A 19,360-nucleotide genomic window follows, 5' to 3' on the forward strand; every position below is an offset into this window, starting at 1 on the left:
GAACACAGGGATCTGGCAATACAGATCCATCATTCCTTGAAAGTGGGGTCATTTAGAGAGCTTTTGGCACATTGAACTTCATAAATCAAAGTAATGAGTGTAGGGGTTGCGATGTCATGTTGAAGTTGTACAAGACTTTGATGAGGCCTAATTTGGAGTATTATGTGCAGATTTTGGTCACCCACCTACAACAAAAGTGTAAGTAAGGTTGAATGAGTACAGAGAAAATTTACAAGGACGTGGCTGGGACTTGAGGACCTGAGTTATATGGAAGGGTTGAATAGCTTAGGACTTTATTACCTGGATTTTATCATAGCAAAAGTCCAGAGCGGTGTGTCAGAGTGCTGCCCTCTGTGATCACTGAGCCTTCAGTGTGGTCACGGCAGGAGCTGGACAAGGGGTTTTGACCCCTCTGGAACTTACCATACTGTTCTCCTCCATAGGTCGGTAGATCTCGGTGTTTGAGGCTCGGCCCAGCACGGAGCAGTCAGCTCTGCAAAGCCAAAATCCAAAGGTTAGCATCGGGTGCTACGATGGCGAGAGCCTTCACCAAAACACCTCCTGCCCTTGCCCTCAGTATTGCAGAGGCTAAGGATCATTTCTGAAGCATTAGCTACCATAACAGTTTGGTATTCTTACTCTCACAGCTCTGATCTTTGGGTCAAAGGCTGATGGGATAGGCATCTCTCCTTCTTGCTGGCTCCATCAAGGAACTGCCCCCTCATTCCAACTGGCAGTTTCCTTTAGACAGTACAGGTTTGCTAATGGGGTGGTTTATTCTTCTGTGGTTGGAGTGAGAGTGGGGAAGGAGGGGCCATTCCAATGAACCTGGGCATTGGATATGTTGGTAGTGTTCTTGATTGAGTTGGTAGGATGTGGGTTCCAGTCCTACTTCAGAGACTTGGACATGATCCGAGGCAGAGACTCTAGTGTGGTGTTGCAGGAAGTACTAACAAGTTAAACTGAGGCCCTGTTTGCCAATTCAGGCAGATGGGAGAGACCCCGAGATGCTCCTTGAGGAAAAACAAGGAGTTCTCTGAGATTGTGGCCGTTAGTTCTCTGTCGGCTGGTGCCACTGAAGCAAGTTTACCTTTCACTCTTATTAAGAACACAAGACAACTTGGAGTGCTTTGGAACTGGAGACGTTGTTATAACATATGAAATGCAGGCAGCAAATTTGTACATGGCAAGATCCCATGAGCAGTGCTCCATATAATCTTTGTGCTGATAAAATTTAGCCAGGACACCAAGGGCAACTCCCCTGCTCTTCTTTAAGATCAAGGCATGGACTCCTTCATGTCAGAACACATGAACAAACAGAGGAAAATTGGAGTAGGAGTAGGCGTCTCCCCACCATTCAATAAGATTATGGGTGATCTGGCCTAGGCCTCAATTCCTGCTGTGTTGGTTTCCCACTTCCCCGATCTTTCAAAAGTGCTTCCACCTCCTCTTTAAATATCCCCCCCCCCCCCCCCCCCACTGACCTGGTCTCCACACCCCTCTGCTCTGGGGCAGGGAATTCCAGAGATTCACCAGCCTCTGCGACAAGTAATTTCTCTGATGATAAGGAATTCAATGTAGAGGCCACAGCTGGTGTGCTTTTTTTTAAGGAAAGATGTACTGTCATTGGAGGCGGTCCAACAGAGATTCACCAGTTCAATTCCTGGGATGAGAGGGGTGAGCAATAAAGAAATCAGATTTGTCTTCTTTGGAATTTAGAATAATGAGGGGTGAACTTATGGAATGCGTAAGCCCCTGAGTGAGCTTGACAGGGTGGATGTTGAGATATTTCCAACCAGTAGGAGGGTCTTCAATGAGGGGACAATGTTATAGGATTATGGCCAGTCATTTATAAGATCATCTCTCAGAGGCTGGTGAACCCCTGGGACCCTCTGCCCCTGAGGGTTGTGGAGGCCAGGTCACTGGGGGTATTTTAAGATTGTGGAATGAAGGCAATGTGGAGCTGACACAAAAGTGGAGATGGGGCCTGGGACACACCGACCATGTTCATTTGCAGGATTTCTTTAACCAGAAGGGATAGTGAATTGATGGAATTCATTGCCACAGGCGACTGTTGGGGTCAAGTCATTACTTACATTTAAATCAAAGGTTGATGGGGTTTCTTGATTTAATCAGGGTGTCAAGGGTTACAGGGAGAAGGCAAGTGACTGAGGTTGAGAGAAATAATAAATCAGCCATGATGGAACAGCAGATCAGACTTGAGGGGCTGAATGGTCTAATTGTGCTCTTATTGTCTTATGGTCTTAGTGAATACTGGGACAGGTTTGAGGGGATGAGAGACTTACTCCTGCACGTATCTCGTTGTGTTCTTGCATTGTAAGAACCATGTATCATTCACCCTTATGAATACTACTCTCAATGAACCACGGTTCACTTTGTCTACAAGACCTAAGACAGCTGGAGTTCAGAAACTGAACATATCCCTTCCATTCCTATTTAACAGCTTCTTAAACAGTTCTGTTGTATCTGCTTTCACTGCCATCGTTGGCAGTGCATTCCAGGCAGAAACTTTTGTTTTCATCTTGAAAGGAAGGTTGTGCTTTTAACGATTTCCTGCACAGGTAAGTGAAGTCACCAAAACAGAATAGCAGACTTGGATGGCGGCATTTTTCAGGGGCTATTCTAGTGCCTGTCAGACAACTTTGACCAGGCACAGGCTGCTTCAGGAAACAAAACACTGGCAGCAGGTATATAAACTTTATTTCCAAAGACTACGAGTCTAATTTGTTCAATATTTTGCAATACAATTTGGGCTAAAAATAGAAGTCACAATGCAAAATATTTTTTTTCCTTTCACTTGAAATTCATGCAGGAAAGCCAGGCGTGATGCAAATGCAGAAAGGATTTTGTTCAGTGATCAATGGGGAAGGTGGCGCCAGCAGCCCGTTGGAATAGGAAAGAGCTGGGACTGTTCTCTGTTCGACCACAAGAGTTCAGGATCACTCCTTCAACATATACGGGGACTTTGATCAATTTAACAGGCTCGCCCATTGTCAAAAACTCCTTGGAAAGTTATAATTGATGACCTTGTAGAAACAATTCATTATTTGTTATGAAATAAATTATATGAAGTGAGAACTTAATCATAATTCATGCTGAAGGACTGAAGGACTGACTTCCTTTTACCCGCACAAATATGATGCACATCCTCTATAGCCTGCATATTCACGTGCATGTCTAAATGACGCCTAAGCACCTCCATCATATCGGCATCCAGCAGAGCATTCCAGGCCCTCACCACTCTCTGTGTAAAAAAAACTTGGCCCATACATCGTTTCTCTCACCTCCAAGCTAAATATTCAACATTTTGACTCTGGTTAAAAGACTTAGACTGCCTACCCTATCTGTGCCTCTCATAATTTTACAAGCTTCTATCTGTTCTCCCCTCAGTCTCTGACGCCTTAGAGAAAACAATCCATGTTTGTCCAGTCTCTCCTTAGAACTAACACTCTCCAATCCAGGCAACATCCTGGTGAACTTCTGCACTCTATCCACAGCCACCACATCCTTCCCGTAATGAGGCAACCAGAACTGAGCACAAGCAATAATCCACATGCAGTCTGACCAGAGCAGAAACAGCTGGAATCTGGGCTAAGTGCTCACTGATTCAAGGCTGAATTGTGGATGGCAGTTGTGTCAATACTGTAATCCCTATAATTGTGCGCAATGAGCTCTTTAAATGTGGCATCATGCTGCCACCTGGGCTTCGGAAAGCCATGCCTATATCTAGCAACACAGAGAAACATAGCTGTGCCACGTGTATGCCAGCAGGTGGCTGGCAGTATGAACATACCAGATGAGAGAGATCACGTCACTCAACACCTTGAACCTGCCTCGTCACTCAGTTTGATCAGGGCTGATCTACTTGGAATTAGAATTGTCTCATGTACTGAGATACAGTGGAAAGCTTGTCTTGCATACTGTCCATTCAGATCAGATCATTACACAGTGCACTGAGGTAGAACAAGGTAAAATGATAACGGAGTGCTGGATAAAGTGTCACAGCTACAGAGAACGGACAGTGCAGGCAGACAATCAGGTATAAAGCCATAACAATGTAGATTGTGAGGTCAAGAGTCCATGAATTTGTACCAGGGAACCATCTAATAGTCATAACAGCAGGGTAGAAGCTTTCTCTGAGCCTGGTGGTATGTGCTTTCAGGCTTTTGTACCTCCTGCCTGAGGGGAGGGGGGAGAAGAGATGTGTGGGTCTTTGAGTATGCTTGAGTATACTTGAGTATGCTTGAGAAGGCAGAGAGAAGTTTAGCCAGAGTCCATGGAGAGGGGGCTAATTTTTTTTCAATTCCACCCTTCTGTCTCCCTGCAGTAACCCTACAGCTTCTCACTTTTCCAGAATTGACCTCTCGTGCCCTTGAAAATAATCAGAGTGTGGTGAACTACATATACCTGTCTGGACACGCCCCCCCCCCCCCCCACCACTGACTGCTCCTGTGGCTCCTCCCACAGACCCCCCGCTGACTGCTCCTGTGGCTCCTCCCACAGACCCCCTGCTGACTGCTCCTGTGGCTCCTCCCACAGACCCCGGTATAAAGGCGATTGGAGGCACTGCTCTTTCCTCAGTCTCCAGGATGTAGTATGGTGGTCAATTGCTGCTTGTTCTTTCTTCCAGTCAATAAAAGCCGATATCTCGCCTCACGTCTCAGAGAGTTATTAATGGTGCATCACAGAGCTCCCCGGCATTTGAAGAAAGGAGATCGAATTGCTCACAACTTTCTGCGAGAAAACACTTTGCCCCCCTGTCCATGCTCAGTGAGAGACCACTGATTTTTAAACTGCAACCCCCACCCCCCCAGTTCTAGACTGCACAAGGGGAAACATTCTCTCCACACCTACCCTGTCCAGAGCCCTCACCGGGGTAGTACGGATTTCATCACTCAGCAATACGTCTGACACTAATCATACAACACTGAGTGATTACAGTACCTCTGAGTGCGGTAGATCACAGTCATCATTGAGAAGACCACCCCCACAGCGAGTCCCAGGTCTGCGTTGAGGGTGATAACTGCCAACCATGTGACCACCCAGACCATCTGAAATAAGGTACAAAGTGTTACCATTTTCTTACAGCAGGTTAGGTGGATCAAATAGGTCACGGGACGCGTAACAGGACTTAATGACAGGGACGTTCCCGCTCCTGTTTAGAGATGATTGATTATTTTTACTGATTATTGATTATTGACACTGATGGGGTCAATCCCAAGCTGAGAAGGCCATCAATCAATCTGTGCCTCACTGCTTCTAGAATGATTTCTTAAAGTGGCTCAGCTACCTCAGAAGATGATTACACACTGGCCGACTTTGAAAGACTTACAAAGTCCATCCGACTGACTCTCCAAAGTTGCGGGAGGTCCTGAAACTGGAGGAACATCTGGCGCAGGCTGGTGATGTTGATGCAGGCTAGGACAGCCTAGAAAGAGAAGAGATTATATTAACACTGCCTCCAAACTGTCAGGTCAGCACACCGTAGGAAGGATTTGATTGAACTGCAGAGGAAATTCATGCGAATGTTGCCTAGGATGGAGTGTTTCAGTTACAAGGAGAGACTGGATAGGTTTGGTCTGATTTCTGAGCGAGAACCTAACATGAGAGACTTGGATAGGCCAAATATGGCAGAGTTATAGATTTAGGGTAAAGGATAAAATACCTAGAGGGGATCTGGGGAAGAATTATTATCCCCACAAGGGGTGGGAGTGGTTAGAATCTGAAACACACTGCCTGAGGGGATGGGGGAGGCAGATCTCACAACATTTAGGAAGTATCTGGACGAACACTTGAATCACCAAAGCAGAGAAGGGCCCGGACCAAGTGCTGTTAACGTGATTGGTGTAGATGGGTACTTGTTGGTCAACATGAGCGTGATGGGCTAAGGGCCTGATTCAGTGCTCTATAATTCTATGAGTCTATGATTTACCCTGGTCCCCACAGGAAAACAATGTTTACCATCTGAATAAAATATCCACAGTTCTCTGCTCTGTAAGGCAGAGCCTATATTAAGCCTCAAATTCCTTATATAATCCATGTTTTCTACTCTGTGTTAACGTCATTGATTACAGTGGTGCACTAGTAGAGCGCTGCCTCACAGCTCCAGGTTCAGTCCTGGCCTCTGGTGCTGTCTGTGTGGAGTTTGCAAGTTCTCCCTGTGATAGTGTGGGTTTCAAACTTCAAAGTTGGAAGTACATTTATTATCAAAATATCTATATTACATACAACCTTGAGATTTGTCTCCTTACAGGCGACCACAACACAAAGAAACTCAGTAGTCCATTAAAAAATAAAACTGCCAAACACCCAATTTGCAAAAAACGAACAAATTGTGCAAACAATAAAAATAACGTTCAGAGCTAAAGTTCAGGGAAGTGAGCTCACCAGCTGCAAAGTCAGTCATCACTGCAACTGGTCTTGGCCACAGCCTCAGTTCAGCACAGCGACAAGTAAACCTCACCGAGCAGTGAGCTAAACACTCAGTGAGCGTCTGGCTCCGACACCTGATTCTTTCAAACCGGCCAAACATCGACTTGTTCCTCACACTCAGATTTTGGTATGGTATCAGGCCTGGGCCCCACCGCCTCGATTCAGCCCATATCTGACCTTTCCAATCTGTCCTGGCGCTTAAATGGGTCAAATATCGGCTCGTTCCTCGCTCTTGGGCCTGGGACCCACCACCTCAAATCTGCCTCGCCTCGCCTCAGATCTGTGGCTTCAAATCAGTTCCAAGTCTGCTTCAGCAATGGCCAATTATTGGCTCATTCCTCGATCTCAGGCCCAGGCACCTCGATTTGGTCCATACACTCCACACCACAACCATCCTGCACTTTCGAAACTTCAGAGTCAGAATCAGAATCAGGTTTATTATCACTGGCCTGTGACGTGAAATTTGTTGACTTAGCAGCAGCAGTTCAATGCAATTCTTTGAACCTTGTCCAGTTCAAAGGGGCCCAAAATTGTTCACAACTGAGGCTTCACCAGTGCTTTATAAATTCTCAACAATACATCCTTGCTTTTATATTCTAGTCCTTTTGAAATTAATACTAACATTGTATTTGCCTTCCTCACTACAGACTCAACCTGCAAATTAACCTTTAGGGAATCCTGCACAAGGACTCCCAAGACCCTTTGAGCCTCCATTTATAAAATAGTCTATGCTTTTATTTCTTCTAGCAAAGTGCATGACCATACATTTCCCGACAGTGTATTCCATCTGCCACTTCTTTGCCCATTCTCCTAAACTCTTGAGGTCCTTCTGTAGCCTCTCTCTCTCTCTCTCTCTCTCTCTCTCTCTCTCTCTCTCGTTCTTGTTTTACGGCAGTTGGCACCCAGCTTAATGGTGCATTACCGCCACCTTCTGCTCCGGAGTATGCGATGGACTCACATTCTAAATCCCTTCACCCAATCGCACACATACACATACCCTAACCTACACTTTATCCTCCCCATCCTAGTACCCTATTTCTGTTTATCCATCATATCCTATAAAAAACCCCTGTACCCCTTAAGAAAGCTAAAAATACCCTGACCTGTGTTCTCTCACCCATGCCCAGCAACCCTTTTAATGTGAGTTCCTGCACCCCCAATTCCCTTAGATTAATTCTCATCATCTCTCTCTGTATCCCATACTTTCTGCAACTCAGAATTACAAGTTCTACTGACTCCTCTTCCTGACATTCCTCACACAATCCTGTCTGGTGTTTCCCTATCAATTTCAATGTTTTGTTTAGTGCACAGTGCCCCAGCCTTAACCTAGTCCACACAATTTCCTCTCTTCTGTATCTACTTCCTACCCTAGTACCTGCAACACTTTTTTGTATTTGATATAAATGCCTCCCTTTCCCCTCCCTGTCCCAAGCCTCTCTCTCTCTACTTCTTCAAAACTACCAGCCCCTCCACTTATTTTCATATCATCTACAAACTTTACAAAGAGTAGTTAGTAGTTTTGTTTGCTACCAGTAAGGCGTCATTGTGATTCAGCAATGCCATCGTCCCCCCGTGGCCCGGTTTCCTCCCACATCCCAAAGGCGTGCCGGTCAGTGGGATAATTGGTTGTGAATTGCCTCTGAGTGCATGGGGCAGAGAAAGAATCTGGGGTGGAGAGAGTTCAGGGAGAAGTGTGGGGAGTAAAATGGGATCAGTATAGTATTGGTGTAAATGGTTATTAATGGTGAGCACAGAGTGGTTTGGCTGAAGGGCCTCTTGCTGTGCTGTAGGGCTTTACCAACTCGCACATGTGTGTAATGGATTCTGTGATGGTGAAGGTGTGTCAAACAGGGTGGGGGAAAGAGCTTTGTCTGGGACACACACTATGGGATCACTATGTAACACTTCCCAAGGGGAGAACGAAGGACAATGTCTTGCTCTGCTAATGGTAACTAAGCACACAATTATGTCTGGAATCCTTCACAAGATACAACTGAAAATACTTGTCAGGCTCTGAAGAAATTAGAATAAACAAATAATTGCATTAACTGTAGTATGGCGTCCAGTGACAGAAACAGTTACCTGATTGGGTTATTTTCCTCACCTTGGGCAGGAAGTAAAACAGTGGGCCAATCAGAAGCAGCACCGCCAAAACAACCAGACAGGTGAAAAACCCAGCAAGCTACGATGTAAAAAAAAGTAAAAGAGGATTAATAGAACTCACTACGACTTCCTCCCACTTTGGTTTACTTGGTAGCCCGTTAGATCCCACCTCATAGGAGTTAATGGGAATGTGGAGACAAAGAAAATGGAATTAGTGTAAGTGGATGCTTGTTAGTATGCTCTCAGTGGGCCAAAGGGCCTCTTTCTGAGCTGTATCTCTCTCTCATATTCAGATTTATTTATCCTGTGCACATTGAAACATATGATGAAATGTGTCACTTGCATTAACAACAACACACCAAAGGGTGTGCTGGGAACTGCCTGCCTGCAAGCTCCATCACACATTCCAGCATGTCCACAATACTCAGCAGAACAACACAGAACTCAACAAAGCAGAACGCAACAAGCAACGAAACAAGCCCCGTTCGCCTTTCCCACCCTCCCTCTCACTCTCACTCTCACTCACGTGCAGTCCACCAATTCCAGGACAAGCTCCTGGCTTCAGCTACGTGATTGGCCATTAGCTCTGATAAGTTCTTTCCATAGTCTCCACTTTCATAGGCAGTGGCTCCATTTGAATCACTGGCTTTGCTCCTTTAAGGGTAGGAAAGGTGCTCCTTGTGTGCATTAATTACCTAAGCTCATTCCAAAACTCGAGGAGAGTCAGGAATAGATGGAGGAGGGGAGCAATTTTCACATACAGTGCATAGCTTCCAATGATGTTGACCATTGCAAACTGTGAGTTGTGCTCTTTATCCCTGCTTCCATTCCCTTCCCACAATGAGGGGGAAATCTCATTGCAACCTATTGAATCTTGAAAAGTCTGGATAAAGTGGATGTGGAGAGGATGTTTCATCAAAACTGAGGCACGTCCATTTAGAACAGAGATGAGGAATCTCTGTTCCTCATCTCTGAGGGAATTCTTAGCCAGAGAGTGGTGAATCTGTGGAATTCATTGCCACAGATGGCTGTGAAGGCCAAGTCATTGGGTTTATTTAAGGTGAAGTTTGAAAAGTTCTTGATCGATCAGGATGTGAAAGGTTACAGGGAGAAGGCAGAAGAATAGTGTTGAGAGGGATAATAAATCAGCCATGACGGAATGCAGAGTGGACTCGATGGGCCAAATGGCCTTATTCTGCTCCTATGTCTTATGGTCTTATTTTGTGAGACTGTTCTTGCCCCCACCATTTTGTGAATTGACTCTTTCCAAATAAGAAGTTGTTTATATGGTTATGTGGAAATGGTAAGCTTGTAGAAAGAACAGCCTGTGACTTGAAGTAGTCTGAGTACAATATTTAGCTGAACTGGCTAAGCTGTTTTGAACTGTTCTGGTTCAGGGAGAACAGATAAAGCGTCTTGAGGCACAAGTCCGGTGGAAGAGCAATACGGTAATACTGTTCACAGCCTTGGGCAAGACCCAATGAGAAGCTGACACAGAACAGTTAGAGGAGCCTGAGCCAACAAAATGGAAACACAACAGGCTAATCTGATAAGAATGGAGGATTTTGGGAGTACCATGCAGCCACAATCATCACAAAAGTAGATGACCCCAAATGGAAATTTGGAGGTTCCATTGGCATCAAGAGGAACACCTGGCCAGCATTAGCTCCTTCTCCCAGGCATTACCTTTTCTATTGAAAAAGGATTTAATGCTTTCCCAGCGTATAATAAACTCTTCTCGGGCTTCCTGCCGGGTACAGGTATCGATTATAACCAATGTTTCGATGACAATCTCCGCCATCCTCGATGAAGATGGCAGAGTTTGTCATTGAAACATCAGTTATAATCGATGCCTTTTCTATTCTTTGAATGTTCAGGTAGGGTCAGAGAAACCTAGTGGGTGTGCACACAGGTACTTAGTTTTGTATCTTCACGTGCTTGTGATTTGAGCCAATAAATGTACTTGTCAGTAAATACAGATTCTCTCTGTGCCTAACTGATCAATATTGTTGAGGGTGAATGTCTGGAAATGGACACAACACTCAGAGAGCCACTGAGAACAGTTATGAATTCATATCCCAGGACTCAGGAGACCTGTGAGATATTTCTTACTTCTAGTTTGATATCCAAGGTTTAAACAGTGGTATATCACAGCAGACTGAAGTAATTTCTGAGGCTCCGCGGTACTCTTTATATCCTCACCTGTGTGTGGCTACCAGCACTTTCTAGGATGTTACTTGTAGCTAGTGAGGCTGAACTTGGGAAACAGGTGAAAAAAGAGGCGACGGTGTTGGAAATACCATGAGCCAGCAGTTCCTGTGAAAGAGACAGAAATAAATTATTGGGAATACAGATAGGGAAGGAAACAAAATGTATAGGCATTTGTCACTTTGCATTCAAAAATGGTTTTAGAATTGTACAGTATAGAAACAGGCTCTTTGACATACCATGTCTGTCTATACTAATTACACTTGCCTGAATTAATTCCATTTCCCTCTGTGTCTCATTGTAGAAAGGGTGTGACGGCTTTGGAGAGGACATAGGAGAGGTTCGCCACGATATTGCCTGGATTAGAGTGTGTGAGCTACAAGGAGAGGTTGGACAAACCTGGGCTTTGTCTTCTGGAGCATCGGTGGCTGAGGGGAGACCCGAAGTTGAAAAGATTACGACATTAGGGCAGTCAGGGTCTTTTTCCCAGGATAAAAATGTCAGATATTAGAGAGCATGCATTTAAAGTGAGAAGGGGGATGTTTAAAGGAAGTGTGCAGGGCATATTTTTTTTTACACGGAGACTGGAGGGTGCTTGGAACAGGCTTCCTAGAAGCAAATATGATAGAGCATTTAAGAGACTGTTAGATACATGAACATGCAGGGAGTGAAGGGATATGGATCATGTGCAGGCAGAAGGGATTTAGTTTAATTCAACATCATGGCCAGCATAGACATTGTGGACCGAAGGGCCTGTTCCTGTCCTGTACTGGTCTGTGTTCCGTGTTCTATATATGCCCTATATGCTCTGCTCATTCAAGTATAATCTAAAGTGATTAGACAAAAGTATAGCAGGGATGTCAGAGGTAAGTTTTTACACAGAGAGTGGTGGGTGTGTGGAACGTCCTGCCAAGCATGGTGGTAGAGGCTGATACACTGGGGGCATTTAAGAAAGACAGGCACATGGATGATAGAAAAATGAAGGACTATGTAGGAGGGAAGGATTAGAATGATCTTGGAGTAGGTTAGAAGGTTGGCATAACAATGAGGGCTGAAGAGCCTAAACTGTGCTGTAATGTTCTATATTCTAAGTACCTGTCCAGATACCTTCTATGTGCTGTTACTGTGTCTGCCTCCATCATCTCCTCTGCTACTGACCCAATTAAAAATGGATTCCCTCTGGGCCTTTGAACACACATTGTATTGTCACCACGGACTTTCTATCTAATATCTTGCAAAAATTGGAGTTGCCCCATTTTTGGTTTCTCTGAGCAGAAATAGTGGCTCCGTAGGGTGATGGGGCCACACACATATTGAGTTGATCCATATTTATCAGTGAAGGAGGAGGGTCACTGAAGTGCAAGAAGGCAACTCCGCCTGTTCCACCACACAGTTTACCCATGGCTCGTATATATCCATGCTAATTGATTCCATGTCTCTTAATCCTCTTTTGCCCTCCCCCGACCTGCGAAACAATGATCAGTCTCAGTATTGAAACTTTAATTGAATCCCAAGTTCATCAATCTTTTCAAGCAGAGAATTTCACATTTCCCTACACTGGCATTGTAGGCAGTCCAGGGGAGACTCACTGGATTAATTCCCAGGATAAGAGGTGTGCCCATCTATCATTAAGGACCCTCACTATCTAGAACATGCCCTCTTCTCATTACTGCCATCAGGGAGGAGGTACAGGAGCCTGAAGACCTACATTCAGTGTTTTACGAACAGCTTCCTCTCCAATATCAAATTCCTGAACGGTCTCTGGATCCGTTCCTCTTCTGTACTATTTACTTCTTTATAGCAACTTATAGTAATTTTTATGTCTTGCACTGCACTGCTGTCGCAAAACAACTAATTTCACAACATGTCAATAATAATAAACCTAATTATGATTCTTATTCTGATTCCTATCTCAAGCAGTTGAACAAATTAGGTTTGCATTCTGTGGAGTTTAGAAGAACGAGAGGTAATCTTACTGAAATATATAGGACCCTAAGGAGGCTTGACAGGATGAGTCATTTCCATTAGAGGGGACTCTCAATTGAGCGGACATGCTTGCCAGACTTGCGGATGGTCATTTACAACAGTAGGAACTTCTTAGAGAGGGTGGTGAATCTTGTTGAAGTTGTACAAGACATTGGTGAGGCCTTATTTGGAGTATTGTGTGCAGTTTTGGTCACCTACCGACAGGAAAGAATACAGAGAAAATTTACAAGGATGTTGCCAGGACTGGAGGACCTGAGTTATAAGGAAAGATTGAATAGGTTAAAATTTTATTCCGTAGAATGTAGAAGATTGAGGGGACATTTGGCGGAGGTATACAAAATTACGAGGGGTATAAATAGGATAAATGCAAGCATTCTTTTCCACTGAGGTTGGTGAGACTAGACCTAGATGCCATGGGCTAAGGGTGAAAGGTGAAATGTTTAAGGGCAACATGGGGCAACTTCTTCACATAGAGAGTAGTGAGAGTGTGGAACAAGTTGCCAGCGCAAGTAATGCATGCAATTTCGATTTCAACATTCAACAGAAGTTTGGATAGGTACATGGATGGGAGGGATATGGAGGGCTGTGGTCCTGGTGCAGGCCGATAGGACTAGGCAGTTTAAATGGTTCAGCATGGAATGGATAGACTGAAGGGCCTGTTTCTGTGCTGTAGTGCTCTATGATTCTATTCATTCTGTGCTCTGGAGAAATGATGGGAATGTGGGGAGAATAAAAAATAAGCTGAGTGTAGAACTAGTGTGATTGGGCAGTTGATGGTTAGCACAGACTCATTGGGCTGAAGGGCCTCTTTTTGTGCCGGATTCCTCTATAATTCTCTAAGAGGAGAAAACTAAAAGGGGAAAAGAAACCTCCTCAGACTCACTCATTCTTGAAGTGCAGGAATGTGCTTTTCCATAAGACCTGTCCACTCCCAACTTCAAATTGGTGATTTAAGATAAAAGTGTGCCAACTAGCATTTACGGAATATCTGTTAATCTGAAAATACAAACCTGGTTGGGGTCAATCTTATATCTGTGCTTGTCGGCATAGATCATGGCTAGAGATACCGACACAGCATAACCAACAAAGGTAATCGCCACCGTGTCTCCGACTAGGTTCGGGATGCTTCCCAGGGCTGGTAACTGAGGGCTTGGAAACCTGTGAAAAAATACACAAAGCACATTATTCTATTTCCACTTGCGATCAGAATCAGGTTTGTTAGCTCTGACAAATGTTGTGAAATTTGTTGTTTTGCGGTAGCAGTCCAGTGCAATACATAAAAAATACTATCAGTTACAAGAAGAATATATGAGAAATAGGTGGATGGTACAAAAAGAGAGCAAAACATTGGGGTAGAGTTCATGGACCATTGAGAAATCAGAGAGCGGGTGGGAAGAAACTATTCTTAAAACATTGAGTGTGTGTCTTCAGGCTCCTGCACCTCCTCCCTGATTGTAGTCATAAGAAAGGGGCATATTCTAGATGGATACCACCTCCTTGAGTGATCATCTTATGAAGACGTCTTCAATGATGGGCTGCCAGGACTAGTCAATTAATGGATAAGACAAGCTGACACCAGGTTAAGGTTTGTTGGTGTGCCTTTTTCTGTTGGGATGCCGATATTAGAAGCTGGATGGAACTTCTGCTCATTTGTTTCTTCAAAGGACATTGTTTCTGGGTGATAGCAATCTTCCCAAGCAGGCATCAAAGGAGATATCAAATTGGCCACTCTTCCTATCTCACAAGATCACAAGACAAAGGAGCAGAAGCAGGCCATTCGGCCCATTGAGTCTGCTCCGCCACTCCACCGTGAGCTATTCTCCCGTCTAGTTCCAATTTCCAGCTTTTTTCCCATATCCCTTGATACCCTGACTAATTAGATACCTGTCAATCTCCTCCTTAAACACCCTCAATGATTGGGCCTCCACAGCTGTATGTGGCAACGAATTCCATAAATCCACGACCCTCTGGCTAAAAAAATTTCTCCTCATCTCTGTTTTAAATGGGTACCCCCTAATTCTAAGACTGTGACCTCTTGTCCTGGACTCACCCACCAAGGGAAACAGCCTTTCCACATCTACTCTGTCCAACCCTTTTAACATTCGAAATATTTCTATAAGATCCCCTCTCATTCTTCTATACTCTAATGAATACAATCCAAGAGCTGACAAACGCTCCTCATATGTTAGTCTCTGCATTCCAGGAATCATCCTCGTGAATCTTCTCTGAACTGTCTCCAATATCAGCACATCCTTTCTAAGACAGGGGGCCCAAAGCTGCACACAGTATTCCAAATGAGGTCTCACCAATGCCCCATAGAGCCTCATCAACACCTCCTTATTCTTATACACTATTCCTCTTGAAATGAATGCCAACATAACATTCGCTTTCCTTACTGCCGATCCAACCTGGTGGTTAACCTTTAGGGTATCCTGCACTAGGATCCCCAAGTCCCTTTGCACTTCCGATTTTTGAATTTTCTCCCCATCTAAATAATAATCTGCCCGATTGTTTCTTCTTCCAAAATGTACAACTGTACATTTCTCAACATTGTATCTCATCTGCCATTTCTTTGCCCACTCTCCTAAACTGACCAAGTCTCTCTGCAACCTTTCCGTTTCCTCAACACTTCCTGCTCCTCCACCTATGTTGGTGTCATCCGCAAACTTAGCCACATAACCATTTAATCCATAATCTAAATCATCGATATACAGTGTAAAAAGAAGAGGCCCCAACACCAACCCCTGCGGAACACCACTAGTAACCGGCAACCAACCAGAATAGGATCCCTGTATTCCCACCCTTTGCTTTCCGCCTATCAGCCAATGGTCCACCCATTCCAATATCCTTCCTGTAATCCCATGGGCCCTCATCTTATTAAGCAGCCTCTTATGCGGCACCTTATCAAAGGCCTTTTGAAAATCCAAATACACAACATCCACAGCCTCTCCCTTGTCGATCTTATTCGAGATTACCTCATTGGGAATTGAAACTATCAAACCAGGACACAGAGCAGTGCAGCACAGCTAAAAACCCTTAGCCCACGATGTCTGTGCCAAGCAGGATGCCAAATTTAACTTACCCTCTCTGCTTGCACATTGTCCATATCCCTCCATTCTCTGCATATGCATATGCCTGTCTTGAATGTCACTAACATATCTGCTGCTATCACCACCCCTGCCAGCCCATTCCAGGCACCCACTATCCTCCGTGTTATAAACCTTGCCGCCTTCATCTCCAATCGAGTATCCAAATTTACTTCAATATGCAATGTCACCCTCAATGTGCAATTTTACCAACTCACATTGTTATTTAACAACTTGCATCTGGATGATCTTGTGCCCTTGAATATAAGAAAGAAATCCTACAAAGTGCTTGGAAGACGCTTCGCCAGATTTCTGATGTTTACTGCTTCTCTTAGTTGTATAGAAACTGAGACTATTTTATAAATCAAATATTTAAATCCCAGCTTTATATCAAGATGGCTCAATCTAAAGTCATACTACCAGAAAATCTGTCCCTCAGGATTTCTTCCTCTGCTCTCTCGGGTACTCTCCCCTTTAATCCCAGTGTTGTCTTTGACAGCCTCAGTGCCTCTATTTCTCGTTGAGCCAAGGACTCCTCCGCTTTTTAATTGAACTTCTAGACAAGTTCAAACCTGTAAGATCCGCCAAGATGGGTTCTGAAAGAATGTAAGGACAGCTTCTATCCCACTGCTTTCAGAAGTTTGAGTGGACAAAGATGAACTCTTTCTCCTCAATTTACCTTGCCACAGGCTTTACACTTCGTCTACCTGCACTACTGAACCTGTGAAACTGGTCTACGTCCTTGAGATACTTACATATGGACGGACCTGTACTGGGGGCATATGAACAAAAGCTTTTCATTGTATTGCAGTACATGTGACAATAATAAAGCCAAAAACCAATTTCTTAGCTAGAACTCCATTGTTCTGTTATGATTTTGTGAAGCTATGCATCAATTGGCTTTCCAGTGCTTGTATACTGTGATAATGTTAGTATTTCAACAGGATTAAGATCTGAAAGAATTTCTGTCAAGTATATTTGCACTACTTAGTTCTGATATATTATGGAGCCTTTTAAACCTGCATTGGTGTGAAAAATCTTTAGACAACATTATATTGATGGCGTAGAAAGCACTGAAGGGCCGGGATCTGCATCCTGATGACACCCAACCAGCGTTCATAGGGTCTGGAAGAAGTTGGCTGCTTTAAGTGATGGTGCTACACTCATCACTGGGGCAGCATCTGAATGTCTTCTTCCACAAGGAAGCTGGAGTTTGTTCCCCAAGGTGCAGAGTCCCACTCCAGTTGCCCCAGCAATTAGTTGCAATGATAGACACCATGGCCAAGAAAGCACACCAGCGCCTCTACTTCCTCAGGTGGCAATAGAAATTTGGCAAGTACACGCTGACCCTCACAAATTTTTACAGAGGCACCAGGGAAAGCATCCTATCCGGGTGTGTAACGCCTTGGTACGGCAACTGCTCTGCCTGAGACCGCAAGAAACTGCAGAGAATTGTGGACACAGCACAGTCCATCACAGAAACCAGCCTCCCCTCCACTGACTCTGTCTACCCTCCCTGCTGCCTCGATGATACAGCCAACAAAATCAAAGACCCTTCCCACCCTGGTCACTCTCTCTTCTTCCACCTCCCATCAGGCAGAAGATACAAAAACCTGAAAGCATTTACTACCAGCCATAAGGGCAGTTTCTATCCCACTGTTATCAGACTCTTGAACGGATCTCTCAGATGCTGATTTCTCAATCTGCCCCATTGTGGCCTTTGCACTTTTATTTGTCATTCTGCGCTGCATTTTCTCTGTAATGGTAACACTATAGTCTACGTTCTGTTTTCCTTTTAATACTACCTTGATATGCTTATGTACGGGATGATCTGACCAGCTTTTCATTGGATCTTGGTACATGTGACAATCATAAGCCAATTACCAACCTGGTGGCCGACCAGTCCCAACATTCCCCACCTTCGCACACTCACCAAAAGTAAAAGGCCTTAAAACTATCCTGCAAGTGTGGTTCGGGTCACAGGTCATTTGCATTTGTCTAATTGGCCAGGGATGTGGAAGCTCCTGGTTATGGAGTCCCCTCCCTTGTCTCTTCTTTCCTCCACCAGTGACCCCATTTCGGGGCTTGGCAGCAGACCGGAATCCAGTAGGGGAGGCGGAAACCCATCGTGTTACTAGAGACGGCTGCATGTCATCACCCCTTTTTCTAGTGATCTGCTGATATATGCTCTTCCAAATTCAGCATTATCCCCTTGGTCAGTGTTAGGAAGACAGAACTTCCAGCAAATGGGAAATGGCCTGACCAAAGGCCAAAGAATCACTACTACTATCGGGCAAGAGGTATAGGACCCTTAGGTGCCACACTACCACATTCAGAACCACCAGGCTCCTGAAACAATGTGGATGACTTCACTCACTTCAACTCTAAACTATCCTATAGGCACACTTTCTAGGACTCTACAATTCATGCTGTCAGTATTATTTATTTACTTTTTTGTTATTTGCACAATTTGTCTTCTTTTGCACATTGGATGGTTGTCAGTCTTTGTTAATTATAGCTTTTCATAATTTCTATTACAGTTCTTTATTTTCTTGTAAATGCCTGCAAGAAAATGAATCTCAAGGTAGCAGATGATAACATATACATACTCAGATAATACATTTACTTTGAACTTTGAGACTCCCATCGCAGAACGGCAGCAACAGATGAGAGTCCATTATGTAAAGATTGGATTTGTATTGACAAGCACAATGACTGTCATTAACCTGGTGGGTTAAAAGGCTTGTTTCTGTGCTGTGTGACTTTATAACACAAAAAAGGTTCACCAACACATGTGATTAACAGAAGTCCCAAACAGAGGTGTTAGAACGTGGCAGACTCACTGCTTTGATCATACATCATTTACAAACTGCAAGGTCTTCTTAAAAGTAATCAGATCCATGAGGGGGAAGTCAGAAAACCCAATTCACAGTTGTTCTGCTCCCTCTCTGTCCCTTTTCTCTCTCCTCCTGATCTACCCAGTTTCTCCTACACCCATCGCAGCTCACATCACCCCTGTTCCTTTCCCCTCACTCACCCACTCCATCTGTCCATCGCCCACACTCCTCCCACTGGGTCCCCACCCCCACCCACTCCATCTGTCCATCACCCACACCCTCCTCCCACTGGGTCCCCACCCCCACCCACTCCATCACCCACACACCTCTCCCACTGGGTTCCCTCCCCCACCCACTCCATCTGTCCATCACCCACACACCCCTCCCACTGGGTCCCCTCCCCCACACACTCCATCTGTCCATCACCCACACACTCCTCCCACTGGGTCCCCACCCCCACCCACTCCATCTGTCCATCACCCACACACCCATCCCACTGGGTCCCCTCCCCCACCCACTCCATCTGTCCATCACCCACACCCTCCTCCCACTGGGTCCCCACCCCTACCCACTCCATCACCCACACACCCCTCCCACTGGGTTCCCTCCCCCACCCACTCCATCTGTCCATCACCCACACACCCCTCCCACTGGGTCCCCTCCCCCACCCACTCCATCTGTCCATCA

The 19,360-nt window shown here is 44.9% G+C and overlaps 1 protein-coding gene across 3 annotated transcripts in view; it reads right to left on the reverse strand.

Annotated features, from left to right (window-relative positions):
* The window catches only part of slc26a10 (solute carrier family 26 member 10), a 100,123-nt gene that overhangs the window by 51,252 nt on the left and 29,511 nt on the right, over positions 1-19,360 (reverse strand). For all 3 annotated transcript variants that reach the window (XM_073071150.1, XM_073071149.1, XM_073071148.1), the window contains exons 7-12: positions 13,761-13,908; positions 10,759-10,872; positions 8,558-8,635; positions 5,354-5,449; positions 4,966-5,072; positions 424-493 (exon numbers count right to left, since the gene is read on the reverse strand). In XM_073071150.1, coding sequence (XP_072927251.1) covers positions 424-493; positions 4,966-5,072; positions 5,354-5,449; positions 8,558-8,635; positions 10,759-10,872; positions 13,761-13,908 — 613 coding nt within the window. The remainder of the gene's footprint in view (positions 1-423; positions 494-4,965; positions 5,073-5,353; positions 5,450-8,557; positions 8,636-10,758; positions 10,873-13,760; positions 13,909-19,360) is intronic.

This window comes from Hemitrygon akajei, chromosome 18, assembly GCF_048418815.1.
Source record: "Hemitrygon akajei chromosome 18, sHemAka1.3, whole genome shotgun sequence".
Taxonomy (NCBI): domain Eukaryota; kingdom Metazoa; phylum Chordata; class Chondrichthyes; order Myliobatiformes; family Dasyatidae; genus Hemitrygon; species Hemitrygon akajei.